Here is a 13762-nt window from a genome sequence, read left to right on the forward strand (position 1 = left end):
AAACAAGAAGAACAATCTGCTCTATTTAAAAGTGTCTCTGTGCAAAATTCATTCACTTTTTGCTGAATGGAATTAGGTATTATCGAGGGGGACCTTATATAGGCAGGGTTTTCGTTAATATTTGAAATAGCAGGAGAGTAGTGTAAAGTAACAGGAGAATGATTTTTTAAAGAGCGAAGCTCTTTCACGGAACGAGCGAAGCTCGGTCCTTCCTAGGGGGGTATGGGGGCATGCTCCCCCAGGAAATTTTGGATTTTTGAATCCCCTGAGATGCCATTTCCTGTTATCTGACAGCAAATTTCATTTCTCTTTAGTTAGCGACTAAACAAACAATGCACACCTGAAAATGGTTCTAAAGTGTTGAGTTCTTCTTTGTATTAACAAGCAAGTAATGTTCCACAAGAGCTCTAGCTCTTTTACTCCAAGAGTAATGTCGTATACCAAAAAAAATCTAACATTCAAATTAAAGCTATTTCTCAAAATGCTGCAATATGATCGAGGAAATATAGCATTTTTCCTTGGGTGCTCTCATTTATGATTGGGTTAATATTCATCAACTCCACTGTCTTCACTGTCATCACTCTCCATGCTTTTGGCAAACGCTTCCAGGGAGTCCAACTCTCCTTCAACCATGTCGTCAAGCTGGAGAACGTGAAGTGCCTCTTCATACTCCTCTCGAATCTTCTGCAGCTCAGTGGTTGTCTCTGTCTGTGTTCCCATATCTACGACTGTGGTGTGAGTTGCAGCTTCAGTTTCAGCTTGTGGCTGTGTGCTTGGTTTGTGGCATGGGAGCTTTCTTCTCTTTTTAGCACCTTTCCACATTTCTACAGCCTTGCTGATCAAAGAATCACAGGCAGATGTGTGTGGGACAGGACCATTGATGCTGATGTGAAGGAGAGATGCAAGTAAGTCATTCTTAATCTGACTTCTTATCCTAGTCTTGATTAATTTCAGTTGACTAGCGCCTCTTTTGGGCCAGGCATTGGAGACTGGAACTGCCAGTGCCGCTTCTGCTACCTGGACAGATTTTGGATAGACCTGTCCAAATGTTGACTTCATGGCCATGACTCTGTTGCTACAGTAATGAGATATTCTTCTTTGGCTAAGAATGGCTTTATTTTTAGTGTGATTGTTTTACTTGCTGAGAACAGCTGTTGACTTGTGGTAAATGTTGATGGCATTGAATGCCACTACAAGTAACATTGATGCAGAATCTATTGTAAGAGAATGTTCTGCAGGTTTCACTTGGCCATTTTTGAGAATAGAAAAATTAGTAAAAAGCTCAACTTTAGAAACACTCTAAAGAACTTTAAAATAATATATAATCAAGCCAATCATGTCTTTAATAATTTAAAGCTAACTTTAATGTTTAAATAGATCTTTCATTGAGCCACAAAATATACTTATTGGCTGCTGAAAGGGACAATATTGGGTTAAATAATGCCTTTAAAGGTTGTGGATTGTTAAAAGTTTTATCTAGAGCATAAATTATAGTGCTATGGAATTTCATTTGCAAGGAACAAACTGATACACTGATTACCTTTTCATTCCTCACCTTCATCCATAGTGTCACAGTGGCAGAGTTTGCCTTTAAGCACAAATCATGGGTTTATATGCTTAAAACTTGCATAGGACACACAAACAAAGGGCATCTCGTTTCCTCAGGGCACATGGAATTAACTTCAACTCAAATGAAATAAAATAGCATAACATATAAAAGAAAAAATGTTACAATATTTTACAAATACATTCTTCCCTAAAGGCCTTTACTTTAATTTAAGAAAAGGAAAGTGAGTGATTGAAGTCATCTGTTCATAAACTTCAATAAACATATGAAGGATTTAACTTGGTGGCCATATAAGATCACTACAAGACTTCCGCTCTGTCCATCGTGTGATTCTGCTGTTTAGGGGTTATGACGTAAAAGCCTTTATATGAAAAAGGGCACCCAGAAAGACGCGCAAGACATCCTTTTTCACGCCTTTGACATAAAGACCCGTTACAAGCAAACAAAAAGGCAAATTCCAGGTGGGATAAAACATTGCTTGAGTGTTTTTCTGGTTTAAACAGGAACTGTTCAGCAGAAAGGAACACATTTTTTCAGACAGTCAATATATGAGCACGCAATAGACCGTTTTGGTATTCTCGGTATTGGACTGGAACTAGCTTGCAACTGAGGCTAATGCAGGCAATCTTTTCAAATGCAAATGACAATAATCTCTTTTTAATGATATTCCTCCGAATGGGCCTCCATTACAAGCTAGTTCCAATCCAATACTGAGAATACAAAAATGGTCTATTCTGCAGGACCCTTAAATTTTTGTAGCTGAGGGGCCCAGGACGCTTGTTTTGCAAAACGTAGTGCAAACGCTGCACAGTGGTTTCAATGGTGAAATATTTCTTACAACCATCTTCCTGTGTTCCCTCCACAAGGTCATTGCTGTTTTCATGTTTTCCACTTCTTTGCTTTTTTCAACTTCAACCCTACAGAAAACACCTGATCAAAAGATTTAGTACTTCTACTGAGCTGTGTCTAGTCTGTGTCTGTAATGACCTTGGTATGGTTGCTATGAATGTTGAAGATATAGTGAAATTTAATGAAAGGCATCAAGTTAAAAAGGATATGCTGATAGTACTGGATCTAAGGAGAACTTTGTACAGCTCGTTGCTGACAACGTATTTTATTATTCATACCAACAACGGAATGCTAGTATTTTTAGCGATAGAGCTTCATGAAGTATTTTGGAAGTGAATCTTAAACAAATTGTTACTTGTTGCGTCTCTCTTGAGTAAAGATCTGTATCGGAGTTGCCATGATGATAATCTTCCTGAATTATCTGGAGACCCAACCAAGGCAAAGACCAAGGTAATAAACAACAGTCATTCAACTTCAGAGGTGTCAGAAATTCTGCACAATAAAAACATCTCAATCTTCTACAAAATGTAAAGCCTTGCCCAGGAGGGTTCTAAGAAACGTGCAGGTAAAGAAACCACACACCCACTGGTAGTGCAAAGCCGAAAATGAAGCTGGTGAGTCAGTGATCAAATGTGGTCAATAATCAAAGTTCAAAGATTGACCAGTGCTACCATGGTACAATTTTATGAATATGCCAAAGAAATTGCTGAGATTTGCCTTTTTGCCAGTTCCTCATGTTTTCAGCATATGGCATAAGGGTGATGAGACTGAAGCATAAAAGTGATGGAATGCTTGTGTAAATTTGACTGATTCATCACTCTTTAACATATATTGAGTGACTTGTGAAATGCTTTCCTTTGTCACCCCTGTTGTTGCATAGTCAAGTCAGTTTGGCAAATTACATTTTTTTTGCCAACCATTTATTCTTTCTCTCTATCGGTATAATCATGATTGGGCAACCTGCTTATTGCTGCGTGATTTTTGGTTGTGAATGCAAAATGTTGTTACCATCTTCTTCCTCTGATCTTTTTCTTTTTTCAGGTAACTCTACTATCCTGGAGGCATTTCTTTACAAACATTTTCATTCATGGCCTCCTTTCCTGGGCTGGTGGGAAACAGCTCCTGTTACAACACTTGACTCTCCTGCAAGTTGCATATTGGCATCTGTGCATAAATGTACAGAACAAAGTTGCTGATTGATAAGATTTGATCTTTGGTCTTTTGTCAAAAATACTTTTTCATTTCTGGAGAGTTTTTTCCTTTGGTAGGGAAATGAAAATAGAGCAGATTTGTCTTGTTTTGACCACTGTTAGTGCAGGCAGTAACTGACAGTATTAAACATCTTTAGAATCGGAAATGTGTAAATGTTTGTCTTACCCGCATTACTCCCCCAAGCTTTGCTTTGAGGTAAAAAATGAGATCCAATCTCCCATGGCCTAACGTTGGGAATGGGCTATTACAACTCACATACTGGTTCTCAGTGTTGCAGTTCATCATACCTATATAGATAGGATCAATACACATAGTTGGTAGATGTCATCACTAGTTACTTTCATAGTAACTACTTCCCACACACTAAATGAAATATCCTTGCATTTTTTCTAGTTATTATCTCTCACATACCTTCAGAAGATGTAACTCAGTAATCACTAAATGTAAAATATATGCTTCAGAAATGAAAATCTAAGTGTGGTTTACAAGAGTGAATGCAACCCAACTTAAACTTTAGATGCATGCCTGGCAGTTACACATTTTACACCTAATATAAGCTTCAGGGAGACATTTTGCACATGTATGGATAATGTGTAGAAGATATAACTCGGTAATGACAACATGTTAAATAATGCTACAGAACTTTAAACCACTGATGTGGTTTTAACAGAGTAATGCTATTTGACATTAAATTGAAACTTAGGGTGGTACTATGATCAAATTTTTACTCCTTGAATATTTGGGTTAATCACATAGAATTCCATGAAAGATTAAAAATGCTGTTCACCGTTTACAAATATCTTTATTGGTTTTGGAGATATTTAGGAGTGGAAAATGTGTAAAATATGCAAATGAGAAGACTGATGACACCATACACTCAACCCAATTCTATTCTGTCACTGCACTGAGGTTTCACATGAGATAGCAGTGCGCCTGCGCAAACTCAGTGTGTTGCCACCTTTCCAAGCGAACAGAAGTTTTTTATGTCTAGTGAACATTTTCAGCAATAATTTGCGTAAAGCACATTAAAATGCCTGACGATGAAACTGACAGTGGTCAGAGGAAGGAAACATCTGGACAGAAAGAGGAAGCAGCAATAGCTCTTGAAGTAAAAGTGCCCGAGCACATTGAAGTCCAATGTTGTGGAAAATGGTGCCAAGATTAATTGGCTCTTCTCCTTCTCATGGTGAAGGACCTTTGACAGCTCTCTTAGTTGCCATGCAAGAAGGATTTACAACATTGTCCGGAAAATATGGCTAATGCCGTTTCCGAGGCTTTTGAGTTGGTTAAAGCCGACCTAGAGATTTCCTGTGATGAGGAAATTTAACACTGGCAACACTGTCCAGAAATATCGCTAATGCCATTTCTGGGGCTTTTAAATCAGTTAAAGCCGACCTAGAGATATCCTCTGATGAGGAAATTCAAGAAGAAGATATTGTAGCTTACAGTTCTTGTTGACACTACGTCTAGAGATTTCGAACTCACGCTCTGTTGAAGAGACTCGAGGAGCCCGTTGAGAATTGAAGGATAGAGCGAGTGAGGTTCGACTAGAAAAATAAATAAAAATACATGTGAAGAAGAGCCGAGCGATATGAAAAATACAGGACAGAATATAAAGACTTACAAATGTTTCCTGACTGTAGCGATGACGGTGAAGCTAGGTAGAATAGATTCTGCAACAATATTATCTTGAAGCTAGAGAAAACATTGAAAAGATTGGCGCACTAGGAAACCGTAGCGTTTAAATAGTCCTAATTTGCATACATTAATGGCAAGCTAAAATAAAAATTCCCACTTGGAATCCTGCATCCCGGCCCCTAAATGGGCTACATAGGCATTTACATTAGCCTATAAAGGATTACCACGCAATGTTAACATTAATTGTTCCTTAGTACAGCGTCACTGGGTAACGAGACAGATAGGCAAGTTCCACATTTAAGCTTCCTCCGCAACTTCAGCTGCTTCTTCAAGTAAGACGATCTTGTCTATAGGACGTTTGAGTGTGCTTGATTTTGTTTTCAGCGTGACGTTTCTCACTAGACGGTCTCACTGGTTTGTCTTGACGCCGGTTATGTGTGCAAGGGGCCATAAACCCCTTGGTGACTTCTCATCTGTGAGCAGTACGATGTCTCCGATTTGAAAATTTTGGCGCGGCCTGAACCATTTTTGCCTCTTTTGCAAAGTTGGGAGATATTCCTTTACCCATCTGCACCAAAATACATCCGATAAGTACTGGACTTGCCTCCACCTGCGTCTGGAGTATATGTCCTCCTTGGCAAAGATTCCAGGAGGAAACGGTTGGCTGTACCGAAAGAGGAGAAGGTGATTAGGCGTGAGGGGTTTGAGGTCGCGGACTTTGTCTGAGACCTTTGTCAAGGGCCTGCTGTTTACGATTGACTCCGCTTCGCACATGAATGTTGACAGCCCTTCGTCATCCAGTACTTGCTGCCTGACCAGTGTGTTTAGGACCTTTCTTACTGTCCTTATGCAACGTTCCCATGGACCACCATGGTGGGACCCACATGGAGGGTTGAATGCCCACTGGACGTTTCTTTGAAGTAGGAAATCGGCAATTTTTTCCTGGTTCCATTCTTTGATAGAGTGGTTAAGCTCGCGTTCTGATACAAAATTGCTGCCGTTGTCGGATCTTATCAGTTCCGGAGATCCTCTTGCAATAAATCCCCTGAAACAGTTTAGAAACGAATTGGTGTCCAGATTGTGGGCTACTTCTATGTGAACAGCACGTACCACCAGGCAGGTGTACAGCACGCCGTATCGCTTAACTTCTGTTCTTCCACGGTGAATCAGGAACAGACCAAAGCAGTCGACTCCCACATAGGTGAATGGAGGTTTGTCAGGTGTAATTCTGTTTAGTGGCAAATCCGCCATTTTCTGTTCACCAACATGGGCTTGTCTTCTCTTGCAAGCAACACAGGTATTTAGATATCTTCGCACTGCTATTCTGGCGCCGACAATCAAGAACTTCTCTCCAATCAGGCTAAGAACATGTTCCACTCCTGAATGACCAGAAACATGATGATACTGGCTTATGATGAGGGGAACAATGTGGTGAGACTTTGGCAAAATTACTGGATGCTTTACACACTGCTGGAAGGGTCCATTGGCTATCCTCCCTCTGACACACAACAAGCCGTCAATCATCCGGGGATCGAGTTTGATGATCTTGCTCGATTTCTTGACCTGATGCTTTGATTTCAGTTCACCTGAGGGGGGTGAGGATGATGGCGTGGATGATGCCTTTCTCAATATGGCCAATTCCTCTTCGAAACTTTCTTCTTGAACGTGTCTCACAATTTCCTTTTCTGCATTTTGTAACTCTTCAAGGGTAATTGGGACTATCTTTGTTTTCTTAGTGACTGTTGTGTAACCACTCCTATGTTGCTCAACTGCTGATCGGAGATTATCACGATAGCGAAGGATCCAAGCCATGAATTTCTTCAAGCCGTACCACGAGGAAAATCGTTCAAAGATCTTGTTCATCAGTTCCCCTCTGATTTCTGTGTATTGGGAGTATACCTCAACTGTTGATTTTACCTCTGGGTCAGCTGGTGAAACCTCCAGGATGGGACTGGGTGCAATGGGCCAAAAAGATTCTGGACGCCACAGGAAATCAGGGCCTCTGAGCCATCGACTGTTATTTAACAGAGCCTCTGCGGAGAGCCCACGCGATGCGTCGTCCGCTGGGTTCTGTGAGGAGTCAACGTGCCTCCACTGCGAAGCGGCCGTGACCTCCTGTATTGTAGCTACTCGATTGGCCACAAAGGTATGAAAGCGCTTGCTCTCACTTTGGAGGTATCCCAAGACGCAAGTGCTGTCGGTCCAAAACACAGACTCGTTGACCTTTATGTCGGTTTCAGTTCTAATGATCTTGTCCAGTCTGGCTGCGACAACAGCTGCCCTCAATTCTAATCGGGGAATAGTAAGAAGCTTGAGTGGTGACAGCCGGGATTTCCCAATGACAAATGAACAATGAATGAGACCTTACGTGTTTGTGGTGCACAGGTAGGACACTGCGCCATAAGCGATCTGACTGGCATCAGCAAAGTGGTGGATCTGACAAGTTGTGACGTCACCGAAGTCAGGCGGCTTGAAACATCGATAAACTTGAAGTGACTCCAGCTTAGGGAGATCTCCGAGCCAACTCTGCCAGATAGCGATGTCTTTGTTTGACACTATGTCGTCCCATCCTAGGCCTCTTCGACAAAAGTTCTGCAGTAGATGCTTGGCTGGGAGGATGAAAGGTGCAGCGAAATCCAGAGGGTCATAGATGGAACTCACAATGGAGAGAATTCCTCTTCTGGTAGAAGGCTTGTCCTTTAAGGATATCTTAAAGCCAAAGGTGTCCGTCTCAACATCCCAACGGGTTCCCAGAGCACGTTCACAAGGCAATTGGTCGAGGAGATGATCCTTCACCAAGACTGCTCTCTCTGACTTAGGTACAGACTCAATGACTTTTCTGGTGTTAGAAATCCATTTGGTTAACCGAAATCCCCCTTTGGAAAGCACTGCACGAAGTTCTGATACCAGTGATATTGCCTTGGTTTCGCCTTTGATGGACTTCAAACAATCATCCACATAGAAATTGCGCCTTAGAGTTCTCACTGCCTCTTCGCTGAACATTTCTTGATTATTGTCTGCCATCTGCTTTAAGCCAAAATTAGCGCAACTTGGGGACGAGGTGGCACCGAATAAATGAACCAACATTTGGTAATCTCCTGGATCCTTACTGAAATCGTTTTCCGGCCACCATAGGAAGCGGAGAGCATCGCAATCCTTGGGGCTGACATGCACCTGGTGGAACATTCCTTTGATGTTGAACATTATGGCGATGGGCTCTTCACGAAAGCAAATCAGAACTCCGACCAAGGTGTTGGTTAGGTCTGGACCCTGCAGAAGCTGAGAGTTAGGGGACACCCCGTTATATCGTGCGGCACAGTCGAACACTACACGAACCTTGTCTGGCTTGTTCGCGTTCATGACAGGGTGGTGAGGTAAGTACCATGTTACACTGGTGGTGTGTTCCAGTGGAGTCTGGGGTACCATTTGAGCGTGCCTGTTCTTGAAAAGGCTGTCCATGAATGCTGAATACTTCAAACGCAGGTCTGGGTTCTTAAGTAACCTTCTGCGCAGTAACTTCAAACGGTGTTCTGCCATTGCTCGATTGTTTGGTAAACAGGGCACATCGTCTTTCCAGGGTAAGTCTATCTGGTAGTGACCTTCCTTCAAACAGATCGACTCCTTCATGATTGATAGTGCACGCTTGTCTTCTTTGGATATTGCTGTTTTGCTGACGCAAATGGAATCCGAGAATTCCCAGTCGCAGAACGTGCGAAACTGCTGGCTAAGTTCTTTGTCGGCCTTTACAAAGTTGCACACTGGCTGTGGCTGGCCCATTCTCACCAAGGGACCATTCACCACCCAACCAAATATTGTTCGAGTGGCAAATGGGCGTTGGCCATGACTAACATGAGTTTCATGAGGTTCCAGGGCCTTTGGAACGTCACATCCAATAAGCAAGCCAATATCCGAATTGATCGTTGGGATTTGAAGATCTCTGCGGTAAGGGAAGCTGATCACATCCTTTTGAGTTGGAATACTGTCATTACTCACGGGTAGGCTCGGTACTGAAAAGATGGATGGAAGATCAACAAAGTAATTCTCATCCAGATCAAATACTTCCAGACTGAAGAGATTGCAGCTTGTTATGCAGTTCTGCTTGCCGAGGGTAGTAAGGGAAAGTCGCGTCTTGTCCCCTTCGATGCCCAAAGTCTCCACGAGCTTGTTGGAACAGAATGTGGTATTGGAGCCGCTATTGAGAAAGGCGTAGGTTACAGTTGATCTATTTGATCCTTCAGCCTTGACCCTTACAGGAAGTATTGGTAAGGTGGTAGCTGATTTGCCAGCCCTAATTGAAGCACACTGACCATCGGCACTGATGAAGCTGCTTTGGGCGTTGCCTACAGCATTGCCGTCTGGTATTGAAACCTCATGCTCATCAGTATTCTCACGACGCGATGTCTCCTCAGGTTCTCATGCATCTCTCTGTGGGTGGAGATATGTGGAGTGCTTGGATTGACATCCGGAAATCTTACAGAAACTTGACTTGGGGCACTCCCTCACAAAATGGCCAGGAAGGAAGCAGTTAACACAGAGACCCTTTGAACGAACGAACTGAAGTCTCTGCTCCACGTGAAGCTTCTTGAAGTCTTTGCAGCGGACTAGGATGTGATGACTATTGCAAAAGGGACACTTAGCAGGCAGCTTCGTTGTCACAGTTGAGTCAATGGATGAATCTGGCTGCTTATTGTTAACATCAGGGTGGTCTCCATCACTTCCGGAAGTGGCGAAATTGGCACCTCTTCTATTGGTTGACCCTTCCAATCCTTGGATCATCTTTAATGTATCCAAACACCGGATGGGTCATTGCACGTGCTTTCGCATCCACAAACTTTGCGAAGTCATGGAAAGTGATCTCTCTCTGCTCATTATTCGTAATGTCATCTGCCTTGTCGCACCAACTTCATCTCAATGGGAGTGGCAACCTTCTCACAATTTTCTGCAGACTGTCAGGGTTGTCAACCTTGTTGAGGTAACCAACATCTTGCAAAATGTTCTTACAATTTGTAAGTGCAATTGAAAGCTTCTGGAGAGCGTTACAATCTTCATTCTTTATGGGTGGCCCATTTATCAAACGTTCGACCAGAGCTGTTGCGATTTTATATCCTTGTCCGTACCTTTCCTTCAAAAGACGGCGCACCTTGATGTATCCCCTATCTGGTTTCATCGCTAGGCAGCTTTTCATTAAATCATGGACATCTCCATGAGTGTATTGCACAAGATAGTGTAGGTGCATCTTGCTGTCAGTGGTCTTCGCCTCAATGAGATTCGTAAATGACCGCACGAAGTTGTAATAATTGGCGGGGTCTCCACCAAACATTTGCACCTCGCTGCTTGGTAATGTGAGTGACAAGGAAAGCTTGTTTTGCTGAGCGAGTAGTTCCTGCAATTGATGATCATGAGATTCTTGGAGGTAAAGAAAACTCTTGTTATGTCTCTGCTGCTCTCTCTGGATCTCTATTAGTTCTTGTAGGAATCTCTCCCCGGTAGATGAGCCATGTGATGATGGACTTTCTTTTATGTCGTCTTCAAGATGACCGGGAAGGCGAACATCTTCATAGTATTTGTTCTCTAAAGGCTTGGTTTCCTGTGGAGCCATGGGAGGGTATGGCTTCATAGGAGAAAATGGCTGTTGATCCAATGGAAGAGGGAGCAATTGAGCAGGAATTCCAAATGGCTGTTTGACTTTGGCAGTTTCCAGCTCGGCATTAGCGTACGTATGTTCCTCGGCCTGCGCTCTAGCAATTTTTCTTTCCAGATCCAGCTCACGCTTTCTTTGATTGAGGCGTAACTTGGCTTCTTCTTGAAGTTGTTGCTGCTTAATAATTTCCTGTTGAAGACGTAATTCTTCTTGCTGTATAGCTTGCTGTTTATGGAGGGTTGCGGCATCTGCTTCTAGAGCTGCCCTTTTTGCAGCAGGGGCCAATCTTGGGCTATGCACATGAGCCGAAGAGCCACCACCCAACTTCCGAGATGATGTGTGCGAGCGCGTGTGTGTTCTCGAACTGACATTGCTAATTGAATCTTCCGGTCGAACTTCGCTTACGTAGTTCTGTACACTGGTCCTTGTGATAAACTGATGTAATGTCTCTTGAAAATTAGCAATCCTTGCACATTCGGATTCGTAATAATCTTGAGAGTCTTGAATCTCATCTTCACCACTCAACATTGAGTGATAATTTGTATGAGCAGTTTTGAAAGCCTCTATTGTCGTGTTAAATTCTTGTGCCTTGGATAACAATTCCTCCGCTGAAGGCGATTGTGACACACACAAAGTTATTTCAGTGATTTTCTTCGTAATGTTGCCCTTTGCCGCTTGTCTGCTTCTACGAAGATGGAGTAAATTTTCATTCCGAACGCCCTGTTGATCAAGCGTTACATTTGGTTGAACTTGGCGACGGGTAGCTTGGCCATCCGTTTCTTCTTCCATCGTCAAGTTGAACAGCGATCGACGATTAGGAAAGGTAATCAACCTCTGGAACCATTTTCGAACAATGTAGCTTACAGTTCTTGTTGACGCTACGTCTACAGATTTCGAACTCACGCTCTGTTGAAGAGACTCGAGGAGCCCGTTGGGAATTGAAGGATAGAGCGAGCGAGCTTTGACTAGAAAAATAAATAAAAATACTTGTGAAGAAGAGCCGAGCGATATGAAAAATACAGGACAGAATATAAAGACTTACAAATGTTTCCTGACTGTAGCGATGACGGTGAAGCTAGGTAGAATAGATTCTGCAACAATATTAACTTGAAGCTAGAGAAAACGTTGAAAAGATTGGCGCGCTAGGAAAGCGTGGCGTCTAAATAGTCCTAATTTGCATACATAAATGGCAAGCTAAAATAAAAATTCCCATGTGGAATCCTACAGATATCCTAAGCTGCCATGCAAGATGGATCTGCAACACTGTCCAGAAATACAGCTAAGGCCAGTTGCGAGGCTTTTAAGTTGGTTAAAGCCAACCTAGAGATTTCCTATGACGAGGAAATTCAAGAGGAAGATATCCTGAATACGAGGGCAAGCCCCCCATGAAGAAGCGGGAAGAAGCTAATGTACAGTGGGCCAAAAGGGTCAATTACAAATCAGTTTATCAAAACACAAAACAATTTCTCTAGACACAAATCAATTTACGAAAACACAAATCAATTTTCCAAAAACGCAAATTAGTAATGTGACCTTACACAGGAAAATGAACATTACACCTTATCCATTAAACGGATAAAAGCGTTTATCATCTGTTTGGTATCTGTTTAAATGTTTCATGAAAACTGTTTCAAGCATTAGGCCAAGCGTTTAATGTTATGATCAAACCATTCGAACGGCTTTTGCAACCATTCATAAATTTTCTGGATCCATTAAAACGGGAAGAGGTATCGATTAAGAACATCTAAGCAGCTGTTTAAACAGCAAAAGTGATCTGTTAGAGAAATCTAAGGATCCATTAAAACGTCAAAAGCAATTGGTTAAAAAATCCAAGCATCCGTTTAAATGGCAAAAGAAATCCATAAAGAAATCTTTGAATTCGTTTTAACGGGAGGCCTTTTCCGTATCCGTTTAGAAAGTCTTGGAACCATTATAAAAACGTTTTAAGGAACATTTTAAGCTTACTGGTAAAATGACCAAAGACAGTGTTAACCAGAAGCTACAGAGTTCGGAAAACAGACAGAGCAGAACAGTATCAAACAATCTGTTGAACCAAACAGAAAGCCGTGGTATGCTTCTAAATAAATCAAGTTGGCATCTCGTTCGTGAACGCTCAATTTACAACTGTCTTTTGTCTTATGTTTTGTTGCAGGTTAAAGTTAGCTTGCCCAGTACATATTTTTATTTCCTTCTTTTATCAAAATAAAAACATCGAAATGAAAAACAGTGGTGGTTGAATGAGAACAAGAACAGCTGTGTTTGGGTCACGTGAATTTATGTAAAACTACGGTATGTGATGTGCCACTTTGTTTACAGTGTTAGAATTATATTGTAACAAACATACCTTTCCGGTTATCAGTCCCCTGCATTCTATTTTGTGTTAAATTGCACTGAGGGTCGTGGACAGTATATTTCTAACTTCACGTCAATAGTAGGTTTCACTGTAGCCAACGCTATCTTGTAAGAAGGGCTAGATTGCTCAGAGACACTGGGGTGAGTAGCGCAAGATGGCATGTATTTCACTGTCTAGTGTCAACTGTGTTTTGATTTTTCCTAGGTTACAACTGGTTTTAATCAACAATGATTTAGATAAACATATACAGGAAAAAACTAACGATAGATAAATCCGACGTTTCGGCGACATCTTGGCGCCATCGTCAAGGGAAACTAATTAAATATGCGATTTCAAGAGTAACTAAGAGTTCAGAGTTTCTAATTTGCATAAGTTAGACAAAGACTTTAGCGCGAACTGAGTCTGATTGTACATTTAAACATGGTCGTAATTGTTTAATGAGTAACATCTCATTAATGAGACAATCAAACTTGTGGCATTTTTTCAACACGCTAAAACAATT

At 41.8% G+C, this 13762-nt stretch overlaps 4 protein-coding genes across 4 annotated transcripts in view; 1 reads left to right on the forward strand and 3 right to left on the reverse strand.

Moving 5' to 3' along the window:
- Positions 1-13762, forward strand: part of LOC145500997 (uncharacterized) — a 383300-nt gene that overhangs the window by 248322 nt on the left and 121216 nt on the right. The window lies entirely within an intron of this gene.
- Positions 1-13762, reverse strand: part of LOC145501057 (uncharacterized) — a 176870-nt gene that overhangs the window by 57091 nt on the left and 106017 nt on the right. The gene's annotated exons all lie outside the window — the stretch shown is intronic.
- LOC145501590 (uncharacterized) lies at positions 5675-10042 on the reverse strand. The gene is made up of 3 exons (XM_081481032.1): positions 9742-10042; positions 7681-9621; positions 5675-7554 (listed from the first exon to the last, which is right to left on the reverse strand). The coding sequence occupies exons 1-3, from the start codon at positions 10040-10042 to the stop codon at positions 5675-5677; spliced, it is 4122 nt and encodes a 1373-aa protein (XP_081337158.1).
- LOC145501007 (uncharacterized) lies at positions 9667-11702 on the reverse strand. Its single transcript, XM_081480575.1, has one exon. It carries the CDS (start codon positions 11694-11696, stop codon positions 10170-10172), a length of 1527 nt encoding a protein of 508 aa, XP_081336701.1. The 5' UTR covers positions 11697-11702; the 3' UTR covers positions 9667-10169.

This window comes from Orbicella franksi, chromosome 10, assembly GCF_964199315.1.
Source record: "Orbicella franksi chromosome 10, jaOrbFran1.1, whole genome shotgun sequence".
Taxonomy (NCBI): Eukaryota; Metazoa; Cnidaria; class Anthozoa; order Scleractinia; family Merulinidae; genus Orbicella; species Orbicella franksi.

Coding starts and splice junctions, on each gene's coding strand:
- LOC145501590 (XM_081481032.1), bottom strand. CDS start 10,042: ATGATCCAAGGATTGGAAGGGTCAACCAATAGAAGAGGTGCCAATTTC. Junction 9,622..9,741: donor GTGCCCCAAGTCAAGTTTCT/GTAAGATTTCCG, acceptor TTTCAATACCAG/ACGGCAATGCTGTAGGCAAC. Junction 7,555..7,680: donor CCACCACTTTGCTGATGCCA/GTCAGATCGCTT, acceptor TTCCCCGATTAG/AATTGAGGGCAGCTGTTGTC.
- LOC145501007 (XM_081480575.1), bottom strand. CDS start 11,696: ATGGAAGAAGAAACGGATGGCCAAGCTACCCGTCGCCAAGTTCAACCA.